General features: G+C 42.3%; 1 protein-coding gene across 1 annotated transcript in view; it reads left to right on the top strand.

Annotated features, from left to right (window-relative positions):
* The window catches only part of brinp2 (bone morphogenetic protein/retinoic acid inducible neural-specific 2), a 680,262-nt gene that overhangs the window by 476,905 nt on the left and 176,987 nt on the right, over positions 1-26,370 (top strand). The window contains exon 5 of the mRNA XM_034184056.1: positions 19,252-19,357. Coding sequence (XP_034039947.1) covers positions 19,252-19,357 — 106 coding nt within the window. The remainder of the gene's footprint in view (positions 1-19,251; positions 19,358-26,370) is intronic.

The following is a 26,370-nucleotide window of genomic DNA, read 5'->3' on the forward strand; positions in this document are numbered from 1 at the left end:
GTGCAGCTCGCTTCTCACTGCCGTGGCGTATGGACTGATGATCCTCCACCTGTTGTGAGAAGCTGCTCATTTACATAAAGCTTAATTCAGACCTGAATGTGTTGCTGATAGTGTGTGCCTTTGAGGATATTTGTTGTAGCTGTTGACTTACCTCACCTTTTCCATCCTTCACAGAGTCAGTTTGTCGTATCCACCTGGGGGGTGTTCGGCGGTGAGTCTGGGTCCAGAAGCGCTGAGCTTTGATCCATTTCGGCGCTGGAGAAGCACGCCGTCCTTCACCTTGCCAGACAAACGCACATTTATGTTGTACACCAATTATTGCACGGGAGAAAATAAAATTGTTTTGTTTTTGGAACTGCTTTCTGGTTATTTAGCGCTGGGTTCAGTGAGACGCTGGTCGCGCTCCTCAACTCGCGTCTGCACATAACAGTAGTTCCCGGCCATTCCAAAATGGACCCAGCGGCAGAAGCGGTTCCTTTTGCCTGAAAAAGTTCAAGAATACTTGGAGAAGATATGGGAGCAATTACGGCCTCTCGCAAATCAAATTAAACAAACAGATGCTCACATTACGGAGCTTGCAGCACAAGCCGTTCCGCTTCCTGCTGCTCCAGCTGCGGCACCATCGATACCGGTGCAGATAATTCCGTCACCCAGAGAGTCGGCTTCCGAACCAATTATTGGTCATTCGGAGCCTTATTGCGGGAAACTTCGAAGCCTGTGCTCCGTTTTTGATGGCAATGTTCTCTGGTTTTTGCTCAGCGACCGGCTTCCTTCTCTTTTGATGGTAGCCGTGTCTCATATGTGACAAATCTGCTCCGAGGTGACGTCTTAGCTGGGTCACTGCGTGGTGGAGTAATAACTCTCCATTGTTAGGATCCTTTAAGGATATCTCCAGGTGTTCTTGGACAGGCATAATAATGGACACACACACAAAAAAAAATTATTTTGGGCTGTTTTTGTTTTTTTGTAAGGGGTTATAAATTGTTTGGGGATTTAGAGGCGGTGTGTTGGGTATTTTCTCCTCCAAACATTTTTAAAACCTTTAAACAAGACAACAGAGTCAAGAAACACCAGTGAGACAGAAAGTCAAATTTTACGCGCGGAGTGCGGCCAGGCTGTACACCAAGGCTACACTAAAGTCTGGCCTGCTTTTCCGCTCTTTTATTAAGAGATGCCCTCATCACATAACAAAAAACTTGTCCTAAGGTGGGGGTGATGACGCAAGACAAGTTTCTTCCCGTAACATAAACGCATACGTCAATAAGTGCAGCTGTAAGGAAGGACACTTTCTTTTACACAGGTCAGCACATCTCGGTTCGTCTGTTGCAGGTTATCAGCTGTTCTGCATCTGCCTGAAGTGTCCTGTCCTTCACACTCCTTCACACTAAGCACCACATCACAACAGTCAAAACGTTCTCTTACTCCCAGTCGTTAGAGGCTGCGAAACAAAGTTATATTATAATAATAAGTACATCCAGCCCTTCATTCCCAGCTCAGATTGACCCCAGAGTGCTAAAACAAAATTGAATTCTCAGGCTTGGTTAAGACAGGTGCAAAACAGCACAACACCGTTCTCATGAGAAAGAGACAAAGCTAAAACAAGGTTGAATAACACATACATTCTCAGGGTGAAGTGCAAACAGCACAACACCGTTTTCATAAGAAAGAAGACGAAGGTACAAATGTTTAAACAGTGATAACATATATTATATATATATAAAATCCTTAACAGCGGTTCTGGTGGAGTGAATGACTGGCAGATCGGAGCTCAGCTGGACTCAGGGTATCGTTTGTTTTCATTATTTGGACTTAGTATTTTCTGTTTGAGGATTGGGTCATTTTGTTTTGTTGTTCCCTGCTTCCCTAACCTCAACCTCACATTGCTCTGAGACCGTTTTGTCTTTTGGGTTGTGGGGTGGTGCAGGTTGGTCACGCTGAGCGTTTCTCAGACGACCTCTGCACCTAGGGGGGTTGTCAGGGGCGTTTTTTTGGGTTTGGTTAGGGCCCGGTTCCTCTTCAGCCCCGGTGGGCCTTTGACCGTTCGTCATTGGTGTTACCGGGGTGTGGTGCAGCGGGGAACATACCTCAGTCGGAGTGGTGGGCCGATCTGTTGCCGTTCGCCATTTCGGTAGTTCCACCCTCCCGATAGGCTGGTGGTATGGTCGGGTTGGGGCACCGGACGTCTTTCCGGTTTTCCGCTGCGCTTCAGGGATGGGACCGGGTTAGTTTTTTCCTGTTTCCTTCCCCAGCTTAGTAGTTTTGTGCCGTTCGCCGAAATTGGGCTAACGTTAGGCTCTGGGAGTGATCTGGGGTCTTTCGAGGTGCTGGGGGGGGGTAACAGGGTTTGCCGGTTGTTTTATTTGCCCCCGGGGTGGTTTTTTGAAGTCCGCCGGGGGTTGGCTTTTTGTGTTTTTTATGTTTCCTTCCAGGTTCCACCTCCAGGGTTGATGGGACGGTCCTCTGGGGGGGAATTGGCTTGTGGGGCCGGACTAGCCAAGTGTGGCCGGGTCCTGGGGTTCCTCGGTTGTGGGGAGGGTGCCTCCTGGGGTTGATGGTACGGTCCTCTGGGGGGCGCTGTTGCTCCATGAATACCTGGGGACCTCTGTGAGATTCCGGCTTGGGCTGTTACTCCTGGAACTGGCGGTAAAAGTCTTCTGGGGGGTGTTGGGCTCTGCAAGTCATTCTGGGGGGGTTGTTTGTTATTTTTCTTTGTGAATTTATGTTGGTATTGTGTTGTTGGGGCTATGTTGGGTTTTGGATTTGGGTGTTTTTCTTTGCTTCCCGGGGTTGGATGGGACGGTCCCCTGGGGAGAGTTTGGGTGGGTTTTGTGTTTTTTCTTGTATGTTGGGTTGTATATGGGACTTTTTGGGGTTTTTTTGTTGATGCCAGCCGGCCTTTCAGCCGCGGTGCCCTGTCCTGCTGTCTGCGGTGGACCTTGGGAGCGTTATGCCGTCTGCTTCCTGACGAGGACCCCGGAGGGAGGTGCTGTTCTCGGGCCTGGTCTGTTCGAGTCGCCGGGAGGCTTCCCGTTGATGGAGGGGTACTGTTGTGTGTTGGGGGTTTGGCTGGACATTTTGGTGTTTTTGGTTATTTAGCGCTGGGTTCAGTCAGACGCTGGTCGCGCTCCTCAACTCGCGTCTGCACATAACACAGGACACCCTCTTTATTGACATATAGCTTGTTTTTCTCTCTTGCTAGGAGAGACATATCATCACGACGATCTTTTCCTCTTATTTGGTGGCACTGTCCTGACATGACATACTCACAAACTTTGCCAATGACTGGATCATCTTTTTGTGCTTTCTTTAAGTTGTCTGTGGAGATTTGTGGCACTGGGCATGGCACTCGTTCTTGTTCTACATCAGCACAAGCTGCAACGATAGTGATTGGACACATCCAGGGCTCATGTTCCTGAGATTGAAGTTGGAGTGTCTGTGACAGCTGTGATTACCTCTGGATCCATTTCCTGTGAGCATGTGTGCATGTACTGTTCCATGTCGAGCGGCATCTGTGAGAGGCCATCTGCATCTCCATTGACTTTCCAGGCTGGTACTTGATAGAGAAGTTGAAGTCTGCTAACTCAGCAATCCACCTGTGTGTCATTGCATTTAGCTTGGCTGTGGTCAAAACATAGGTTAAAGGGTTATTGTCCATGTAGACTGTGAATGCAGGTGCATAATACAAATACTCACGAAACCTCTCACAGATTGCTCACTTCATTGCCAAGAACTCCAACTTCCCAGAATGAAGGTGGTAGTTCTTTTCTGGAGCAGTTAATGTTCTCAGCCCATAACCAATGACAACCAACTGGCCTTGCTGTCTCTGGTACAGTACTGCACCAAGACCCTCCTGCGAGGCATCGCACTGCAACACAAGTGGCTTACCAAAGTCAGGATAACCCAGGACTGGTGGATGTAGCAGATGTTCTATGAGCTGGCAGAGCACTTGCTGGTGTTGTTCTGTCCACATGATCAGCTGGCTGGAGGATAACTGGTTTGATTACCTGCGTTTCCTCTTGCCCTTATTTACATTGGACCCTTGGACTTCACTTCCTGGTGTTTTCTCAGTAGATAACAAAGCATACAGAGGCTTTGCAATGCAAGAGAAATTTGGAATGTATGGACGGTAGTAGGGCAGGAATCCTAGCATCCTCCTTAGGTCTCCCACAGCCTCAGGTTGGCTATTTTTGAGTGCTTGTACTGGTGCGATCTCAGCAGGATCCATGCAATGGCCATTTTTGGACACAATCTTCCCCAAAAATTTCACCTTGTCTTTGAACACTTCACACTTTTTTGGTGTCAGCTTTACACCATGTGCTTGGTAGCGACATAACACCTCTCTCATATCATGCAGATGGTCTTCAAAGACTTGCTGTGGAAGATTGTCATCCAAATACGGCTGACATGTTTCATCCCTCAAACCCACCAGACACTCCTCCATGCTGTGCTGAAACTCTGCTGGAACTGAGGATAGGCCGAAGGGGATCCGCACCCACTCATACAAACCCCACGGTGTTATAAAGGCTGTGAGTGGTCTGCTGCTCTCCTCCAGAAAGCCCTGATGATACGCTTTGCCCTGTTTCAAGCTTAAAACCTCCACATTTCAGGCTCTATTGATCCAGGACGTCGTGAGAGAACAGAGAAGTTTCAGAAGAAGTCGGTTTCAGCATTTTATCCGGATATTCCACTGTTAAAGGAGATTTTGATGAAAGACGTGCGGACGGATTGCAGCGTCGGCTCACAGCCGCCGCGACGCTCCGCCACAGGAAAAACACCTCTGTTGGAAGCCTTAAGGACAAGTTGGAACATGTTCAGCTGTTAAACAATTTCTCATATACTCACTCCACTGAAAGCCATCAAAAGCCGCCTGGATTTTACAAATGGTTATCAACACGGAGGTGTTTTTCCTGTGCCGCCGCACCGCATCGGCTGCGTCCCGACGCGCGGACCCGTCCGCACGTCTTTCGTTAAAAAAATCTCCTTTAACAGTGGAATATCCGGATAAAATGCTGAAACCGACTTCTTCTGAAACTTCTCTGTTCTCTCACGACATCCTGGATCAATAGAGCCTGAAATGTGGAGGTTTTAAGCTTGAAACAGGCTGGCGACGGCGCCTGAGAGCGCTGCGCGACGTCTCGCACCGTGGGAAGTCCTTAAAGCGACAGTATCACCTCAAAATCTGTCATTAGCTGTTAAAAGTTTTACCGAAAACCAGCTTAATTTTTCGAACCATGTCCACTTCGATGTGTCTCACAGGTTTAGAAAAAATTTTGATCAAACAAAGTGCCAGTCTCTCAGCAACTTCTCAGACAAAGGCATTCCGATGAGGGGCTGGACGACTCCTCCCACAAGGAGTGCTCACAGACGAATGACGTCACCGACAGGCGTGGAAAAACTCACGCATGCGCACGAGGGTTCAAGCATGTCTGACGTAAAAACATATGAATGAAATCCATATAGTTTTTGAAAAAAATAAAAAGGACCTATACTTTATGGACAGCCCTCGTATATATATATATATATATATATATACATATATATATATATATATATATATATATATATATATATATATATGGTTTTTGGTTGTCTGTGTGCAACCACTTTCTACTGCTTCAGGATAAAATAGCAAAAACAATACCTGCACAAACTTGTAATACAACATGTATTTGTGACATTTCAGTAGAACCAAATTAACTGTGATGAATGTTTTGACCAATGATTTTATACTGAAATGTCACAAATAAATATAGTCTTTCAACTTTGCGTGCGGCACATCTTTTTGCAACTTTTACATCTATTCGTCCCCCTTATGCACCTGTCTCTGCTGATAGGTGCATGAATAATTCCTTTGTTCTTTGCTGCCTCTGGATACACTTCATTTTAACCCCCCAAAGACTATACCAGAATTATTTTCCTTCATGCACATCTTTATGTGGTATGCAACCATTTTGTTGAGCATCATTGAAATCCACTAACAGGTTTCGGAGGAGTTGCATAGACAGAGGTATAGACAGACAAATGGACAAATCAATCAATCAATCAATCAATCAATCAACTTTTTTTTATATAGCGCCAAATCACAACAAACAGTTGCCCCAAGGCGCTTTATATTGTAAGGCAAGGCCATACAATAATTATGAAAAACCCCAACGGTCAAAACGACCCCCTGTGAGCAAGCACTTGGCTACAGTGGGAAGGAAAAACTCCCTTTTAACAGGAAGAAACCTCCAGCAGAACCAGGCTCAGGGAGTGGCAGTCTTCTGCTGAGACTGGTTGGGGCTGAGGGAAAGAACCAGGAAAAAGACATGCTCTGGAAGGGGGCAGAGATTGATCACTAATGATTAAATGCGGAGTGATGCATACAGAGCAAAAAGAGAAAGAAACAGTGCATCATGGGAACCCCCCCACAGTCTACGTCTAAAGCAGCATAACCAAGGGATAGTCCAGGGTCACCTGATCCAGCCCTAACTATAAGCCTTAGCGAAAAGGAAAGTTTTAAGCCTAATCTTAAAAGTAGAGAGGGTATCTGTCTCCCTGATCTGAATTGGGAGCTGGTTCCACAGGAGAGGAGCCTGAAAGCTGAAGGCTCTGCCTCCCATTCTACTCTTACAAACCCTAGGAACTACAAGTAAGCCTGCAGTCTGAGAGCGAAGCGCTCTAATGGGGTAATATGGTACTACGAGGTCCCTAAGATAAGATGGGACCTGATTATTCAAAACCTTATAAGTAAGAAGAAGAATTTTAAATTGTATTCTAGAATTAACAGGAAGCCAATGAAGAGAGGCCAACAAACAAGATGATGCCTATAGACCCCCAAACCTTTGTTTGCTGGGAGTATAAAAAGGCAAACAGAGAATTATTTGAACACAGTGAAAACATGCATTTTTCATTGTGTTAGTGAATTTGCTTCTACAAAACACTATATGGGTAAACATAAATCCTCACTGGAGTATTCTTTTGTTTTTGTGGCAGGTACAATAAATGCGGTATAGGAGTGGTAATTAGTCCCAAGCAACAACAGTATACAAAGGAAAAAGCTTCAGACATAACAGAAAATTAAAGGAAGACAAGGTACAAGGTCATGATTAAAAGTGATCTTGGCATTACAACAGGATAAATATCATTTTTAGATTGAAATTCTTTAGAGAAATGACGGTGAAATACTGGCACCCACAGTAAAGATCAGTTTGATCCAAGTCCTGACAGGATAAAATCTCCACAGTTACTTCAAAATGTATATAGTGGCTACAGCAGGATTTGCTTTTGGGATCTCCAGCTCAAATCAGGAGATTCTAGGAAGGGAGAAGATGCTCTCCAGAACCCCTACTGTCCCAGTCCTCAGGTGGATGACTTGAGTCTGAGGAAAAACAAAAATATTACCCACCTGGGCAGAAGGCTGTTATGTCCTGCTGCTTTGTGGTTTTGCCACTGTGGTGCACAAAAAGAAAGATTAATGTTCATCCTCTGTGAAATTTCTGATACTGTTCAGCTCCTATATAATTAAACCTTTGGTTCATTTTTAATTAAAAAAATAATTATAGAGCTGTAGTGACATGGAAATGTCCAATTTAATCACATTGAAATGGGTTAAAATGAAACATGAGCAAAATGTGAGATTTCTTTCTTTTCTTTTTTCATGAGCTGCTGATTGAAACTGTTGTTAGAATGAATATTTTCAGGTTAAGTCAGGTCAGGTCTGGGAGCACAGATTGCAGAATCCACCACATGATGGATCCATGTGTCCTGAAATGTGGGCACCCCCTTGATGTCCTCCATCCACTTGTCTCCTCAACACTAAGGCACCTGTGTACTGGATCATGCCCAAAAAATGCACATCTCCAAAATGTCAAAGCTGACTTTTGCTGAAAATGCATCTCTGACTCCTCATCTGAGTCTCCTTAAGTAACCTTTCATTTGACACAAAGTTGTTCCAGCGGTACCCAAGTATCCTCCAAAGAGACCTAGTGCCAAAGACAAAGTCACACAACCATACATTAAAACAGGAAGCATGGAGAAGTTGTGATAGAGGAAGGAGACACAGTAGTATGTGTGCTCTTACACAAATCACACACCTTTTATACAGCTTTGTCGTATGTACAGCAAGAACACTGGCATTTTCAGGAAACAGGCACCAACGGGAAGTCACCAATATGCGCGTCTTGGCTTGTTAACACATGTACAGCAGGGAGCACCCTGAAACTCCAAGAGGCGACTGCTTGTTATTTGCATAGGTAGCATACAGAGACCTTTGTATGTGTGGATGACATATTGCACGCCTCTACGTGTTAACACATGCAGCACATGGGACAGACACATTGTCTGTGCTTTGCACATCTGGGCATGTTAACAGATTAAGAACAGATGCAGGACCACTCCGTTATGGTGAATTTTGTCCAAAATGTGATGAATGCAGCTGCAAGCACCCATGGTACTCACGCGAATGTTGAATGCAGCTTTTGCAGGTCTGCTGAGTTGCATATGTGGGCTGACCACCGATTTTGAATTTTTTTAAAAAGATAATCCCAGCTGCCATTGACAGGTGTGTGTAGCCCCCCGGCCATGTGTGCATGCACATTAGCATTTGTGGGGAGTGCTTTCAGAGGGTTTCCTGACACAATGTGTGTGATGCCCCGCGAGTCAAGGGAGGTAAGAGCGCCACCCAGCATACATTGTGCGAAATCAAGCCATTTTCCTCAAACGATATCTTACTGTTGCAGCCCAGTGAGACAGTATCCGAAGCAACATATTGTATATTGGGGAAATACTGTTAAATACTTTCCATCCCAAAGTAACTTGCTTTAATTGCTGTCATCATTACATCTTAAATGAGTCAGTTTTGTGCATGAAATTTGGTTCTGATGCTGGTTAGGCTTTAAAAATCATTATATAAGGCTGAATGGATCCTTGTCATTTAATTGGTGGGTTGTATGTCAGGTGACATGCAATTTTGATGCTATATGAAATTTACTAGTGCATGCTCTGACCACCGCACATGCTCACACTACCAGGGTCAGCATTTAGTTAAACATAGCGGAGTTTGTTTTTCTGGCGGACAACGATTTGAAGAAGCTAATTAATTCTAACAAAAAATAACAAATCCACTGCACTGGAAGCCGTCTAGAGGCATGAAGAGCTGTTAGGATGAAGAGGATGAAGAGCTGGACAAATTTCTGACATGATTTTTTGCTGCACTGAGGAAGGACACAAAGTTCTTTTTTGTTGGAAGTACACAAAATCAGTGCACGGCATCACGGACTACATCGTCACAATTTTGGACTCCAATTTAAAGCTTGTGTTAAACTGTTAAGCACCAGTGGAACACCAAAAAGTAAGTCCCTTTTCAGTTGTTTATAAATGTATAAAATATCAAATGACAAGGATCAATTTTAGCCATTATATAAATTGAATAATGAATGTTTTTTTTTTTTCATTTTTTCAATAGAACGAATATTTAATTCTGTGAAAGCTAAAATGTACCATTCAACTCGGCTTTGCCTCATTGAATCAAACATCCCATCTTTCACCTCATGAAATATTTGTACCACTGAAATCACAAACATCCATTATTTGTATATTAATTAACAGCCATACAGAGCTCTTATAGGTTTAAAACTGTCTACAAATGCTTGATTAATTTTATTCCAGATCTTTTTGCTCACTGGGTAGATTAAAATATGAAATGGTCTTGAATCAAATAAGATAATTATTAAAGGTACATCTTGTGTCAGATCAGTTTTTATCTGTCTTTTACATTTTCAACTGTTTGATATTTAATGTTCAACAAAATCACACAAGTGCTTCCATCGTTATTTTACTGATGTAACAAGAATTTATGAGCGACACAGACATTAAACACCTCTGCGACATTTGAAACAGAAATAACTCAGGTTATTAAAAGCCTCCCACCCCCCAAACACACACACAGAGAAACCTACTCTCTCTGTAAACCAGAATTAAAGTGTATTCCAAATTCACAAAAAAAAAAAACTCTGAAATGCAAAGTGAAATTGTCCCATCACATACCATCACCAAACTGGAAGTGATAAAAAATTTTCAAAATACATTTTGTAGTGCTGCAAGAAATAATGCTCATTATGTTCATGATGCCACATTTTTGCATAGTTGATAGCTTGCAATTTATTTGTATACATTAATATATTTCTGTAACTATCTTAAAGAGTGAATTTCTTTTCTTCATTGTTTTTGTATTTCTGAGAGCCTGTGTATGTATTTTACTATTTGAGGGGTGTTTTTTTATTATTATTATTATTATTATACATGCAGCGAAATGGGATTAATTTAGATTAAGCAATGGCAAACCTTGTAATTAATTATATAATTTTTTTAATTGCCTGACAGCACTAATTTATATATATAAACAACGGTGTTCAGCAGAGAAGAACTTTTTAAATATGACTGGATGCAGCAACTGAAGACATTTTGTTACTTCATATATTATATTTATATATAATTATAATAAATTATCTTTGACCACATATTGCACTCAAAGGCAAACCAATATAAGTCTTGTCTTACTAATCAAGTTTTAATCACTATTGATCTTTAACTCATCTCAATTGTCTTTTTTTTTTTTTTTTACTAAAGGTCTTTGAGATGGAACCATCACCTTATCGTGGTGGAGAGGTTTGTGTACCACTATGAACCTGAGAGCTATGTTGTCTGGAGCCTTTGTGCTCCTGGTAGAGTCTCCCATGCAAATTGGTCTCAGGTGAGAGACCAGACTAAGAATGGTTCACAAGACACCATGCCAGAAAAAGGCAGAGGAAATGTAACCCAGCCCGGAGGAAGCCCAGGGCCCCCATCTGGAGCCAGGCCTGGATGGAGGGCCCGTCAGCGAACACCTGGTGGCTGAGCTTGCCATGGAGCCCAGTCGGGCACAGCCCGAAAAGGCAAAGTGGACCTTCCATCTCCACTCTGTGGGCACACCACCCGCAGAGGGAACCGCTGGTGTCGGGTGCACTGTCCCATGTGTGGCAATGAAAGTCGAGGGCCTCAGCGGACCAGATCCAGGTGGCAGGGGCTAGCTCTGGGGGTGTGGAACGTCAGCTTGCTATGAAGGAAGGAGCCAGAGCTTGTGCGGGAGGTGGAGTGATACCAGTTAGATCTTGTGTTCCTCCGCACACAGCCTTGGCTCTGGAACCACTCTCCTTGATAGGGGTTGGACCTTTTTCTTCTGTGGAGTTGCACAGGAAGTGAGGCTCTGGGCAGATGTGGGGATACTCACGAGTCCCCGGCTGAGCCCCGCTACGTTCAAGTTTACCCCGGTAGATGAGAGGGTCGCCTCCCTGCGCTTTCGGGTGGTGGGGGGAAATGCTGACTGTTGTTTGGGCATATGTACAGAACAGCAGTTTGGAGTATTCTACCTTCTTGGAGTCCCTGAGTGGAGTCCTGTATGGGGCTCCGGTGGGGGACTCCATTGTTCTGCTGGGGGATTTCAATGCACACATGGGCAATGACAGAGACACCTGGAGAGCTGTGATTGGGAAGAACGGCTTCCCCAATCTAAACCCAAATGGTTGTTTGATACTTCACTTCTGTGCTAGTCACGGACTGCCCATAATGTGCACCATGTTTGAACATAAGGATGCTCATAGGTATAGGTACTGACAGGCCCAAAGGGCAGCAGCCTTTGCTGTGGGGGAGGCAAAGCAGCAGGTGTGAGAGGAGTTTGGAGCAACTATGGAGAAGGGCTTTTGGCCACCACCAAGGTGCTTCTGGCAGACCGTGAGGCACCTCAGGAAGGAAAAATAGGAAACCATCCAAGCTGTCTACAGTAAGGATGGAACTCTGTTGACCACAACTAAGGATGTAATTTGGCAGTGGAAGGAACACTTTGAGGAACTCCTGCATCAGACCGGAGCACCCTCTATAGGAGAGGCAGAGCTGGAAGCTGATTAAGGATTATCATCAATTTCCCTGGTGGAAGTCACTGAGGTAGTCAAACAACTCCGCACTGGCAAGGCCCCGGAGGTTGATGAGATCCGTCCAGAAATGCTGAAGGCTATGGGTGTGGAGGGACTGTCTTGGATGAAACATCTCTTCAACATTGCTTTGAGGTCTGGGACAGTGCCTAAGGAGTGGCAAACTGGGGTGGTGGTCGCCATATTTAAAAAATGGACCAGAGAGTGTGTGCCTATTACAGGGGCATCACATTACTCAGCTTCCTTGGTAAAGTCTACTCCAGGATGCTGGAAAGGAGGGTTCGGCTGAAAGTCAAATCTCTGATTGAAGAGGAACAATGGGGGTTCCATCCTTATCGTGGAACAACCGACTAGTTCTTCACTCTCACAAGGATCCTGGAGGGTGCCTTGGAGTATGCCCATCCAGTCTACATGTGTTTTGTGGACTTGGAGAAGCCATATGATCAGGTACCCCAGGGGATACTGTGGGAGGTGCTGCAGGAGTATGGAGTGAGGGGGTCCTTTCTTAGGGCCGTCCAATCTCTGTACTCACAAAGCGAGAGCTGTGTTTGGGTGCACGGCAGTAAGTTGGACTCGTTTCCGGTGTGGGCTGGCCTCTGCCAGGGCTGTGCCTTGTCACAAATCCTGTTTTTGATATTCACGGACAGGATATCGAGATGTAGTTGGGGGAAGGAGGGTTTCCAGTTTGGTGGGCTCAGGGTCTCATCGCTGCTTTTTGCAGATGATGTGGTCCTGTTGGCGTCATCAGCCTGTGACGTCCAACACTCACTGGATTGGTTCGCAGCCAAGTGTGAAGTGGCTGGGATGAGGCTCAGCACCTCTAAATCTGAGGCCATGCTTCTCAGCAGGAAACTGATGGACTGGCTTCTCCGGGTAGGGAATATGGTCTTCCCCCAAGTGAAAGAGTTTAAGTACCTCAGGGTCTTGTTAACTAGTGAGGGGACAGTGGAGTGTGAGAGTGGCCGGAGAATCGGCGCAGCAGGGGCGGCATTACATTCACTCTACCATACTGTTGTGACGAAAAGGGAGTTGAGCCAAAAGATGAAGCTCTTGATCTTCATTCCTACTTTCACCTATGGTCATGAGGGTTGGGTCATTATCGTCAGAACTAGATTGTGGGTACAAGCAGCTGAAATGGGCTTCCTCAGGACGGTGGCTGGTGTCTCCCTTAGAGATAAGGTGAGAAGCTCGGTCATCCGTGCGGAGCTCGGAGTAGAGCCGCTGCTACGTCGCATTGAAAGGAGCCAGCTGTTTTGGGCATCTGGTAAGGATGCCCCCTGGGCACCTCCCTACAGAGGTGGTCCAGGCACATCCATCTGGGAGGAGAACCCGGGCAAGGAGAGGTGGAGAGATTATATCTCCACACTGGCCTGGGAATGCCTCGTGATCCACCAGTCAAAGGTGGTCAATGTGGCCCGGGAAAGGGAAGTCTGGGGACCCCTGCTTGAGCTGTTGCCTCCACGACCCGATCCTGGATAAGTGGTTGAAGATGAGTGATGAGTGAGTGATATTTGAGACATTTTAGGTGTGTAACTTTTGTCTCCACCTGATGTGTGACTTACCTTGCTTTTGATAACAGCCATTCTTAATGTCAGAAAAACCATGAGGGCATGAGGCGCAAGGCTTTTTTTTTTAGGACATCAAATTTGCACAGGCTCTGTCATTTGCTACATGAAAATTATCTGCAGAATGCTTCTGCCGGAGGCCGTCCACATTTCCTTATGCAAATTATGCGATTGTGAAAATGTACTTCTGAAATTAATATTTTCTCATGACTCTCTTCTTTGTTTTATTCAGGTCTTTAAATGTTATATGCCAATGGAGTCCTCACATTTCCACTAATCCTTGATCTTTTTCCATTTCTGTCACATATCCCTCTTTGTCTCTTCATGCATTTGTCTCCTTCTACACCCATGTAACATCAGGCGTAAAGCAGACATTCTTATCCAACATGTCAAGTAAGGCTTGTAATTCAGCAGGATTAATATCCAGGTCACATGTTTGTGCAACAGCAATTAATATTTTATTGACCTTGATAGAAGGTGTTTCGGGGACACCTCTTCAATTAAATGAGCAGCTCAATTTATAATTCATTCTCTGCAGAGAAATGGTTGCTTTTTGTTACCACCATCACAAATATAACTGTCACACATACAAATGATTGGAAAACACAAGGTTGGGGAAGTAACACAAAAACTAATTTATAGACTTTGAACAGAATACCTGATTTTGAAAATCGTTCCTGCTTTTCAGAGCAGCCTGAATACATATGGTCATATGAGTGTGCATATCTCCCTTATACAGATACATGGACTACAATAGGAGGCCGTCGTCTCATTTGAACCCTCCGTAATATCTCGGGATTTGACCACTTATGGGTACCCCCATTTAATATCTTCATATGGATAGATGGTGTATGGTTTTGTTTTCGGCCGCAATCCCCGAAGCAGTTGCGAAAGTTCTTTTTTTCGGTTCCTGGTGGAGAAGAAAAGGTGAGGAGGTGGGAGACGTTGTGTCAGTAAGTCTTAGCCTACACAGTTAACCACAGTTGCTCTGTTCTCTCGCCTGCAAAACCACCTCGACACGTTTGTGCTTCGGATCATAATAAAACCGCACACATGTCCACTTTCTCACTGCATTTTCACTTTTTCTTTGCATTTTCACTTTGTTTGCGTGTAATTTCCCCAAAACCCCACTGAAAATGTCATGGTTTGTACCCCGGAAGTAGAGAAATACATGCGCCATATTTTACCCCTTTAGTGCCTGCCCCCAACCAAGACTGTGCTGCCGTATATTGAATCATTAAAGACACTTTTTTCTTTTTTATCATAATCAGATTTTATTGCCAAGTAGTAAGTTATCAAATGCAAGGAATTTGATCTGGTGTTGTTAATGCATAAACAATAATAAAAAAGAAAAGGAAAAATTTCTGACTTGTTTGAAGAAGACTGGGTGTAAAAGTGATGGTTTATATGTGTTATACAAAAGGGTGCACTTGCGTATTAACACCATCATTTTGGCTTTTAGATTTTTATTTCTTTAAATTTATAATGCAGAGATTACTGTTCACTGTGAGTTTAAAGGGCACACACACATAATGTAATATTACGCATTTATTTACTTGTTTTCATAACCAGTATGAAGTGTCTGGGCTTGTAAGATGTGAGCAAAAGGTTGTGCATATGCATGTGTGTGTATTGTGTGTTTTTGATAAAGTATTTATTAATCATCCATACAATGTGCTTGTTAAATTAAATAATATTAATGATATTGTATTATTTTTAGCCATGAAATGCTGAAATTCATTGCACTTTCAAATTTGACCAAGCCTATCTATTTGGGAGAGGATTAAAAAATACATAATTTTTTTGTACATACCATATCTACCTCTGGAGTTGCTTAGTGGACAACAAACCGGTCAAGTATTGCCCGGGTTTTTTTGACCACCGTGTCCATCATTAGAAACATGCTGTTTGACTTCAGTCAACCCACCATGGGCGACTGAAAAGGTTTGCCGGCAGAAGGTGCAGTGTGCGTTGCAAACATTATGTACCTTTTCAAGCCATGCATTTTCTTTTTCCCATTCAGGTCTATATTTTGCAGCCTTCTTTTCTTTTTCCTTGGGAGAGTATTAATGGAGAGTGTGCTGCCTGCCGTGCTCAACCCTCGTACTTCCGCATCAAAGTCGGTATTTTCCATTTTTGTTGTTGTGAGACTCTTTCAGTATCACATCATGTGACACAGAGTGATATCACTTCTACTATTGAGATTATCACATTACTGTAAATTCTAATATAAATAGCCCTGTCATTAATTGAGCATATACCGTCTATGTTTGATTCTCACAAAAACACAGGGCATTTATCGGTTCAATACTAGATGCGTATTTTAGTTTCCAAATACAGGACGATTCTGTTTTTCAAGGAACAGTTGGCAACCGATTCACAAGGGTAACATTCCTGTGAGCAATCACTCGAGACTCTCATGCTGACCTTTGAAGTTTTACAAGAGTTTGAAGATGTTCACATTAAATATGACCCATTGACTGGTTCAGATTACATATTCACTGGCATCAATGTAGTCATATCTATTACATTAAAATAATTTTTTGATAGATAGATAAATAGTATCAGGAAATTGCTTTACTAATTACCTTAATTAATCAAGACTTAACTGACCTAAGACTAAAGCCCCTGTCACACAAAGCAAGAATCTGCCAGAACCATGCCTGACACAGCAAATATTGCCATAATCCGACGCAGTCGGGAGGAAAAGAGGCATGGTCAGCAGTGTCGGAATGCAGCCAAATTGCCTCGTCCACACCTGTCAGATCACATCCAAAGTGTATGTAGATGACACAGACTGCTGTCAGATGGCCATAAACAGTTGCTGCAGACTGCCCGATCTCCAAATGTCTGGATGGCAAACACGAGACCAGAGCGCTGTGTTCCTCCCTTTGCACAGGACCTATACTGGACATCAAAGAACAATCTGCTTATGGACCAGACTCACTGTGCGGTCACCAACTCCCATTCAGTCACTCCTTCACATGTCCTCTTTTTTCCCAGGCTCACTGGCCTCACGTGTGTGTGTGTGTGTGTGTGTGTGGTAGAAATGCTGAAATGAGGAAATGACCGCTCAGTGTTTGTGTAAGTGTGTGTGTGTTTACATAATAAGCTGCTACATGTGCAGACACACGCGTGCATGTGCTCAGCTGTCACTGGACAGCTGAACTTCACTGCATGTGCACGCACACGCAGCAAACCTTTGCTTTGAGAGTCAAAGGACACCTTTGCTTTAAAGTTTGCAGTGAGCTTTCCCATTATATTCGTCAGACGCAGCCTTTCGAGCAAACTTTATTTTTTTTCCCACAACGTAACTCTATATCATGATTTCTGGTTGGATTATCACATTGGATTTATTTATGCTGTCGTTATTTCCAGCATTCCACCAAAGGCTGTGTGCTCCTAACGCACTATGCTGCAAAATGCTCCTCGAGGTGAGATTCATGTTACATTGGTTGTCATGGCGAAACAGTTTCACATCATATGTCTGACGGAATTTAATGTGATCAAGCAATAATTTGTTTATTACAGCAGTGAGATCTGTTTAGCTCCAAGCCTCTGACATGAGGTGTGACAGCGTGCGCACCTACCCGCCAGCCGCTGTGGTGTCTCAGATCTGATGGGCACAATATTTCACAATATTTATATTGACCATGAGGAGGAATATTATCTGTACTGTAAGGTCTATTATGGATATAACAGCCTGTCCAGATGGGCAGCACTGTGCTACACATTGACCCTCAGTCGACATAGTGCTTTCGATTTGTTCGCACTGAGTTCATATCCCCTGCATATGGATGGCTGTGTGCCACATACATATCAACGATCGACAGTCCCTTTGCGCTTTGGGGGTGGAGGGGCAGTGGTGGTGGACATTATAAGTGGATAAGTGGCATGTGCAGGTCATGCCGGCAAGCTTTGCCATGCCCAATCCATCTCGAGGTTCCCTCATATGCGCTCAAATCATTTTGGATCCTGTTTATGCCACCTTCAGAATATGTAAATTGTAGTCAGATGGCGCTCAGACTGCTGTCGGATAGGTATTCCACCTCGACATCACCCGGAGGGTTTTGAACATGTGCATCACATTCAGGGCCGCCAGCCGATTTCAACCAACTGTGTGGACTCCCTGCAGATGGCTGTCAGAAGGTGTTAGAACTGAAATCTGACACTTTTCAGATGTGCGCAGGTTCATAATTCTGACACCATTCTGCGTAATTCCAGCTATGTGTTACGGGAGTTGAGACTATTTAAATTTGATCTGTTCTGTGAAAATGAATGTAAATGAAAATTTCATTGAAAATATTTAATTTATTCCTATCACCTTTGAAATCATTAACTCATTTTTTGTCATTAAAATAAATGTAAGTCATATTAAATGTTGTCTGTGATGTCTGCTGGTGCTTAAAGAGGAACTCAGGCACTTTTCAAACTGCCCCCTATTTTTAGATGCTCTTGGGTTTAACACGAAGAAACAATGTTAATCAGTGCAACACTGATTGACTCTGCTAACATCACTAAACAGTTGTTCAGTGTAAGGCTGTGGGCCAAGCTAAAACCCTCAAAGTAAACTGCTTCTTGTCACCACCAGTGAATAGCTGAAAATGTAATTTGAAGTCTCCGATACCAAGGAGAGGATCCCAATGGAGGTATGAATGTGCATCTTGAACTCAATAAAAGTAAAGAAACCTTTTAACATGACTGATTATACAGTTAATGTCTTACCTTAGCCTTTTTTCCCTTTTGGTGCCACCACTGCACTGTCTATACAAGTGGACTGTCAATAATAGGTTTGTTCTACTTGCATCAAGAAGGAGTCCCTCATCAACAATTTAGGATTTATGGACTCAACTTGTCTCAGTCAAGTCATTGTTTTGTTTTGCCAAAGTTAATTTAAAATATCAACTTTATATTTCTGAAATCTCTGCACTTTAATTTAAATAACATAATGTGGCCAAAGCAAAAAAAAAAAAAAAAAAAAAAATGGACTTGACTGAGTCAAGTAGATTCAATAAATCCTTTTTTTTTTTTTTTTTTTTACAGGGCATAGTGTACCTGTTTCTGGTTTAGAAAAATCCCTGAATACAATCCATGAATGGAAGTACAGAAACCCGTCGCTAGCAGTATGTAGGTCAGTTAAGGCAGATGAGTGAGGTTTCTTTTCTGTTTAGGCTGGAGTGTGTGAATAGTGTTAATAATTTGTTTTTGTATTACAGTATAGAATATTATTCATCTTAATATTGTGTTATCAGCAGTCCACGGTTTTGTTTCAAACCGTAAGTCCAAACCCCTTGTGAAAACTGTATCTCCAGGCCACCCCATCATATGTCTATAAAATCTGTTTCCCCTGCAACTTGTGCTGCTCAGAAATAAACATACTCTACAGTTCGTACCTACTCCTGTCATCCATTTTAATGTGAACAAACCTCCCTTTCTATGATTTTGTTCAGTTGAAGTTGCTTTTTCACTCAAATAGCTCACCCCTCTCCATTCTATTTTTACTGTTTCCCATATATACATCTGTCTTCGCTGCCTTGGATGAGACAGCCAGCACAAAGCAGACTGCTGTGGCTGCAGGTGTGTGGAGTGAAGCAAAACACAGTGATAGTTTTCTCTGCTGTCAGACGCCGTATCTAATCCAATGCCCTCTGTCACCTGTTCTTCCTGCTCTAACCCGTGGACCTGACAACATATGTATGCAGACATATCTTAAATAGATTTGTCCTTTCTCTGTTTCCCAGGTAACAGAAACAAGGACAGGCCCTCTTGGCTGCAGTAACTACGACAGCTTGGATTCCGTTAGCTCGGTGTTGGTGCATAGCCCAGAAAATAAGATCCACCTAAAAGGTAAAGTTGAATAACACCCACACGTGCAATGTTATTCTTCTATGCATTCATTTAAAATCCATCACTCTGTTCTATCTTGTTTTTTTTTTTCTTTCAAACGCTGTACACCAGCCTAGTCTGCTGTGTGTCATCCTGAACCAGGGTGATCCTTTACTTTATGGTGCAGTAGTTTGTATGTCTGTTGGGCTTTGAGTAGGTGTCACCTTCCAGGGTAATCTGATTTATTCTCTGGCTATAGATCAAAACAATGGCCACAGCTTAATCCTTTTACAGCTTTTAAAAAGTGTTAACTGATTTATTGCAATACATAATCCACTTTTTCAAACCTCAGTGTCATAACAGTTTGGTACAGCAGTTCATTTGTCAGAAATAATACCGTAACACTGCATGTTTATGGCAAACACACAGGACCCTATTGTGGTGACCGACAATGCATTGTCTAAAGTACATTGCGCAAGTGTATTTGTGGAATATCCAAGTCCATTTTGCTATTTGTGTTGCACATAATCTGAGCACAATGTGAGGCATATTGTACAAATGGGTGTGTGGTGGGCATGACATGAATTAGCCCAATCACACTGTCATCTGTCGTCACCTTTAAGATGAGCGTGTGCCACTCCGACAGTAACTCAGAGGCAAAGCATCAAAGCGTGCAAGTAGGTCATTCCCACAGCTTCTTCTCCATCCAATCACCCACACCTCCTTGCTGCACCTAGTCCATGCTGTAGTCAGCCCATATTGGTGATCCCCACATGCAAATCTGAGGCGAAAGAAACCAGAAAAACACAGGTGATGATGTCTTGTGTTTTCCATTAGTTTTCACTTTATTTCAATTTAAACTTTAATTTTCACTTCTGTTTCATTTGTGTGCATCAGGATGCACATTAGTGCATCCCGGTGCATTCAAGAGGAGAGTATGCACATTGTGAACCCATGTGCGTGAGGTATAACTGAATATTCCACTGTTTAAATGGCATAAAACACTTTGCATTCGACTTGAGACTAATGTTTTTAGCGTCTATGGCACAATCACTTTCTGTTGCCCCATGATAGCAATGCACCAACACTGCACCTGACTACACCTCACTGACTACACCAACATACCCATGGGTACAGAAAAGAGTACAAGTCAGTTAAGTACATTAAGACACATGGGTGCAGGGTGGGAAATGTGTGTCATGCTTAGTTATCATGTTACTGGGTAACATATGTCACATGTCATAGAATCCAATGGATACCAACATTGTTTCACCTTTACAAACTGAAATTGACCTTTGTCACCATTCTTGCAGTTTTCACCCCATAACTCCATAACATTCAGTCATAAATAGTCCAAGCTATAGCTTTTTGTAATCTTTGTGATCAGACAAATCATGTGGTATAGTTTTCATTATGATTGGCGTATGTTTTGACCATGTAATTCTTCAACTGACCCTTACATGGCTGCCTATTGAAAATTCAAGTGGGCAATCAGAGTTTTTCAAAAGAGTAAAGTCTAGGTAGTATTTCTGCTTATTTCAGCATTTAAAAAAAATATTCTGTAAATATTCTGTTATCTGCTGCACTATATTGGATCCACTGAGTTTTGTAATTTTATAAGTACAACGTTCTTCGGTGAAGTAGAATACTTGGCTTTCGATAACGTCTCATTTAAATTTTAAAAATGGTGCAAAAGTTATTATTATTGATTTTGGATTTTTTTCAATTAAATTCAAGGTCAGAATTATATGGATAGCACATCTAATTTTGATTGAATGTGTTTTAGCAAGTTTCACTTTGATCACATGCTTGTGAGAGCCATCAACAAGCTTCTGGCAGAATTCTGGTTGGATATGTTACCACTGTTCTTAGCAGAACAAGGTAGTGTCCAATTAAATTTGGTGGCATCCTCTGTGCAGAGCAAGTCACTATGTGGTGGAGGGGTTGGTTGCCTAATGTATACAGTGTGCTTTTCCATTGCAGGTGTGCTTAAAACTACCTGTATGTATACTTTGACAAGGCACATTATCTGCTTGTCCCAGTCTGCCCAGCTCTAAATGGGTACTAAATGGGCACACTCGGAAGAAGAAAAAGTTATAGTTCTTTGACTGGCTGTTTGAGGCTGGCTCGAAAAGCGAGCAGGTTCCCATTGAAGTCTATGTTAAAATGCCCAGCTTTTGAGCATAAATAACCAAGTTGACAGCCTAGCACAAAAAAAAAAAAAGTTTTTGTCTCTATAAATATAGTTTCCTCCTTTGTGGCAACTGTATGGGGTCATTTTTTTCAGACTTCTTAGGTTTAGGCATTTTAAGATGAAGACATCCCTGGACCTTTGTGGTGTGAGGCAACAGTGCTAACCACTAAACCACTATGCTGTCCATTTTAACCCCTTAATGCCTATTGTCGCATATATGCTACAATATTTGACTCAAATATGCAACATACCAAATTGATCAGTATGCCTGTTGTCGCATATTTGCAACATACCAGTATTATTATTATAACATTATAACATAAATTATTACCAAAATACCAAAATTACGACTTATTTTTTGTGCAAAAGTGAAATTAATAATCGCAACATTATTTACCATCTACTTAAAGGCAAAAACACACACAAAACATTTTTTTTATATACAGCTATATAAATTCAGGCATTAAGGAGTTAATATTAAGCTTTCTGCTATTAAATGTGTCATGGATTAGTCACGTTAGTCATATCCGGTCCCTTTCATGCATGAATACCTTCTACTAATTTCAATTACTGCATCTGAATCTCCTTCTTGGGAACTTAACAGGATTCCTCACTTCATATATGCAGCTTTTTCATGTTTGAGCCTCTGCAGTGTTGCAAATTCAGACAACAAAGAGACTGGAGGACAGAAACATGTTACATCATTTTGTACCAGTGACTCTTAAGCTGTGAATATTGATGTCTATTCTTTTTTGGTATGAAAAAAAGGAAGATATTTTCTCTTTAACTGTCTGCTGGTCTTACTCTGATCTCAGACTCAGATTGCATGACTGTGTGTAGGCTTTCACGCTTTGCCTGAGTTGGGAATACCTTTTGTTCAATAATAATGGTTGATAAAAATCATCTAACTGCAGCCAAAGTTACAAAATAATTTTTAGACCATGGCTTTAAAAAACTTGTTGAGTTTGTATTGATATTTCTTTATCATCATTCAATCACAAAACCAGACTGTCCGATACTAGGTTTGAGCTCAGTGGCATTGCTGGTGTTGTAAAATATATGTCACTTTGGTTTCAAATGAAAACTAACACCAAGAGATGAAAAATTTGATTTTGTAGTATTGCTTTGCAGTTGAACAATTTGAATGGGATGTTAGAGGACATGCCCAGCTCTCCACAATTTCTCTTATCCTCACTCGACTGGTAAGCACTGAAAGCCGAGATAGGCATGTCCCAACTTGTCCTCTGGCACTCCGAAACGGAGGTGTTCCTTTGTCTCGCTTCATCAGCGAATTGGTCGTGACGCGCGAAGCCTCTGCGCTGCTTTCCATGTCAAAATCTCTTGTTAAAAGTGAAATCTGCTGGAAAATGGCTGATGTCCAGCTCTTGTGATAACCAGAGAAATTGCACACGATGGTCCCGGCTCCACACAGCCATCCGTTTAGAAATGATGTGGTGGTTTCTGCCTCTCGATGGCGGCTCGGAGCGCGGCGTGCTGTGCACCATTGTGGGCCATCCTTAAAGCTGTAGTAACACTCCTTATTCTCTGTGAAGCCCGTAAAATTTTCACCGAAAGCCAGATAAATTTTTCGAATGGTTTCCAGCTGCCTGTCTCTAACAGTTTTTGAAAAAATTCTGATGGAAAAAAAGCCTAAATCATTCCGCCATTTCCTCGCAATGAAACAACGATGAGAGGGGTGGACCAGTGCTCACTCAAAGCCTGCCCACAGGCGAATGACGCAACCAACAGGCATGGAAAAACTCACGCATGCGCACGAAGGTTCAAGCTTGGCTGACGTAAAAATATACAATAAAATCCATATAGTTTTTGAAAAAAAATAAAAAGGTACGATACTTTTCTAACAAACCTTGTATTATTACACATACACCTCCTAAGTCTGGAACAGGTATGATGGGAAAATGTTTGCCCAGCGCATGACGACATAAATAAACATGTAACTCACCTCCAGTACCTCACGTTCCAAAGCACAGCGTAGACAGCTGGTCAAGTCCCTTTCACGTGGCTGCGCTGTGTGCTAGCAATGTCGATCAGTTGACTAAAGCATAATCCACCTTTGAAGCGCTGTCAACAGTTCAACAGCAGTTACGCAGTCCAGTCGGACAAATAAACTTGAGCAGTGCAAGTATATACTGATCAAACACCTAAAGGGATTTTTTTACTGGACTAACAGCAGGCGATCACTAACAGCTGTCAGTCTGTTTGTGCCAATCTGCGTGTGCACGCGGAGTGGGTAGTACAGCGAGGAGGAGTACAAAGATGGTGGATGGCTGGCTGAAAGTCCACGGAGTTAAGAAAAACAACAGTAAAAAAATAAATTTACCACAGAAAACCCTGAATATCCGTAAGACTTTATTTGTACATCCGTATGACTCTGAAACTTGGAAAAATCTGTATAATTTACGGACAATCCGTATAGGTTGACATGTATGTGCACATTCTCCATGCAATGTGAAGTTACGTCAGGAAGAGCATGCGGTGTAAAACTTGTGCCAAATCAACATGAAGATCCATATTGGATCTGCTGTGGTGACCCTGAATGAAAAACGGAAAAGCCAAAATAACTTACCAAGGAGGAGCTTTAGTAGTCAGAGATTGACGCCCCTATCGGAGACACCCAGAAGAAAGTCTGTGGTTGTTAGCAGCTTAGAATTAATACACTTGCTAAAGCCAGTGAAGGATCGAAAATAATGAGTGATTTCAATGTAATTTCACCCCACTGAGGGTCAGACGAGATGTCGTTAGTACTAAGTCTCCTTGGGTACAGTTGGAATGACAGTGTATCAAATGAGCAATTGCTTAGGGAACATGACTTTTAAAGACCATGACATTTATGTAAAGCGACCAAGATAGGTGAAAGTTTGGAGAATGATCGTACACAGACTGAAATCTGCACACCTTTGTATACTTTATTACAATATTTATGGGTTCTGGGGTTTTTTGGTCACCCTGTACTTTGAATAAGAGTCATAATCAGCATTGTACTACTTTGAAAAAAATAATATTTACATTTTTTTCAATTTTTTCAAAGTAGTGGAATACTGGTCATAGTGGATGGTGTGGGTCTTTGACTTACCATTTGTACCATTTAAAAGTAAAATAATGTAGTTTGAACCATGATGAAACCAAGTTTGGTTTTGACTAATTTATTGTTCACATTAGAAATCTGAAAATGAACTAATTGTGATGAACAAACATTTGTTTTGGTAAAGGTACAGCACATGCAAGCATCTGAAAACATAAAATGTACCATTGCCAGCGCAATAATATACATAAATATTGTAATCATTATTTACAACAGCCGTTGAACGTCCATGCATACAATTAAAAAAAAAAAGATTTGCAAAATAGCACACACGACTCCGACTACATATCTGGACAACACTTAAATTTATTCATCCTTACAAAAATGCTCAAAATACAACAAAATTATTGAAAGCAGGAAGTTCTTGTAAATCACACATACACACTATTTACAAAGAAATCTGTTTGTACAAGTGGGTTTTGTCTGAGCCACAATGCCTTTTACCTTAAAAATACACTGGCTGTTCCCAGTCCTGGTAACAGTGAGGTCAGACATTCACTTTTGTGTGCGTGTGTTTTGCATTTTTTAAATTCCTCTCTTACTGTTCCATATAATCTCCCATATGGTTGTGTGAGTATGTGCTCCTGTGTACATCTGTTTGCTGAGGTGACGTACTGCAACCTGTGCTTCTGTTGGGGATTTGTGTGTATGCCAGCATCTTCTCAGAGATCAATCAAGAGGAAGTTTGTGACTGACCTTCACCACAACCCCAAACAGGCTTTCCTCAACAATCACTCATAATCAGAGAAGGGATTTATCATCTCTCTCCTGGAAATTCTCAGCAGCTGTGTGTGTAATTTTCTTTTTTTGTTTCTTCTTCTTTTGTTGTGAGAGTGCACAGCTGTGCTGTAAGAGTTCCTCGACAAAATGTCAAACATAATCCGCTGGGCTACACAGTTAGAGCTGATGCAAATTTCAAACCCTAACTTCACAATTTATGAGATCTGCTTCTCCCAATGCAGCCCTTGACATGCTCACGTTGAAGACATTGAGTGGCAATATTACTTTGCAGAGTGGATGTGCTACCCATTTTAAATGTGGTCAAAAACACTCCCTGTGTTTGAAATTTTTTCAAGACATATAGCTTCTTGACACCAAGAAGACACCCACAGTGTGAATAGTTTCTGTCTTGAAAGTTCAACCCCTTATTTTTAGCCCAAGAGTAATCTTGGCTTCTTTAATGCACATGCGCCAACTCTTAATGGTGGCCTCCGAAAGCTCATGTTTTAAGGCAGTGGTTCCCAACTGATCGTACTTGCAGGGTGTTATGTGGAAAAAGGGAGAGATTACAGGTTATTTCTAAAATAAAATTTTACATATTATAGGAAAATATTATCAAGTCATTTCATATGCAGAGCAGGATGGTGAAGAACAGGTGGCTCTGTGAGACAGGAGTTAACTTCTAATATACACTAATCAGCCATTACAAACATTACATGCTTATGAGTTCAATGATATGAATATTTCATGAGGTAAAAGATGGAACATTCCATCTTCCACCTCATGAAATATTCATACCATTGAAAGAATGAAAAAACATTTATTATTTGTTTCATGGTAAATCCCTTCAGCTGCTCCCTTGTTTGCACTTGGGGTCACCACAACAAATCCAAGGTGGACCTGCATGTTGAATTGGCACAGGTTTTACGCCAGATGCCCTTCCTGACGCAACTCCACATTACATGGAGAAATCAATCAATCAATCAATTTTATTTATATAGCGCCAAATCACAACAA

Source organism: Thalassophryne amazonica, chromosome 12 (assembly GCF_902500255.1).
Source record: "Thalassophryne amazonica chromosome 12, fThaAma1.1, whole genome shotgun sequence".
Lineage (NCBI taxonomy): Eukaryota > Metazoa > Chordata > Actinopteri > Batrachoidiformes > Batrachoididae > Thalassophryne > Thalassophryne amazonica.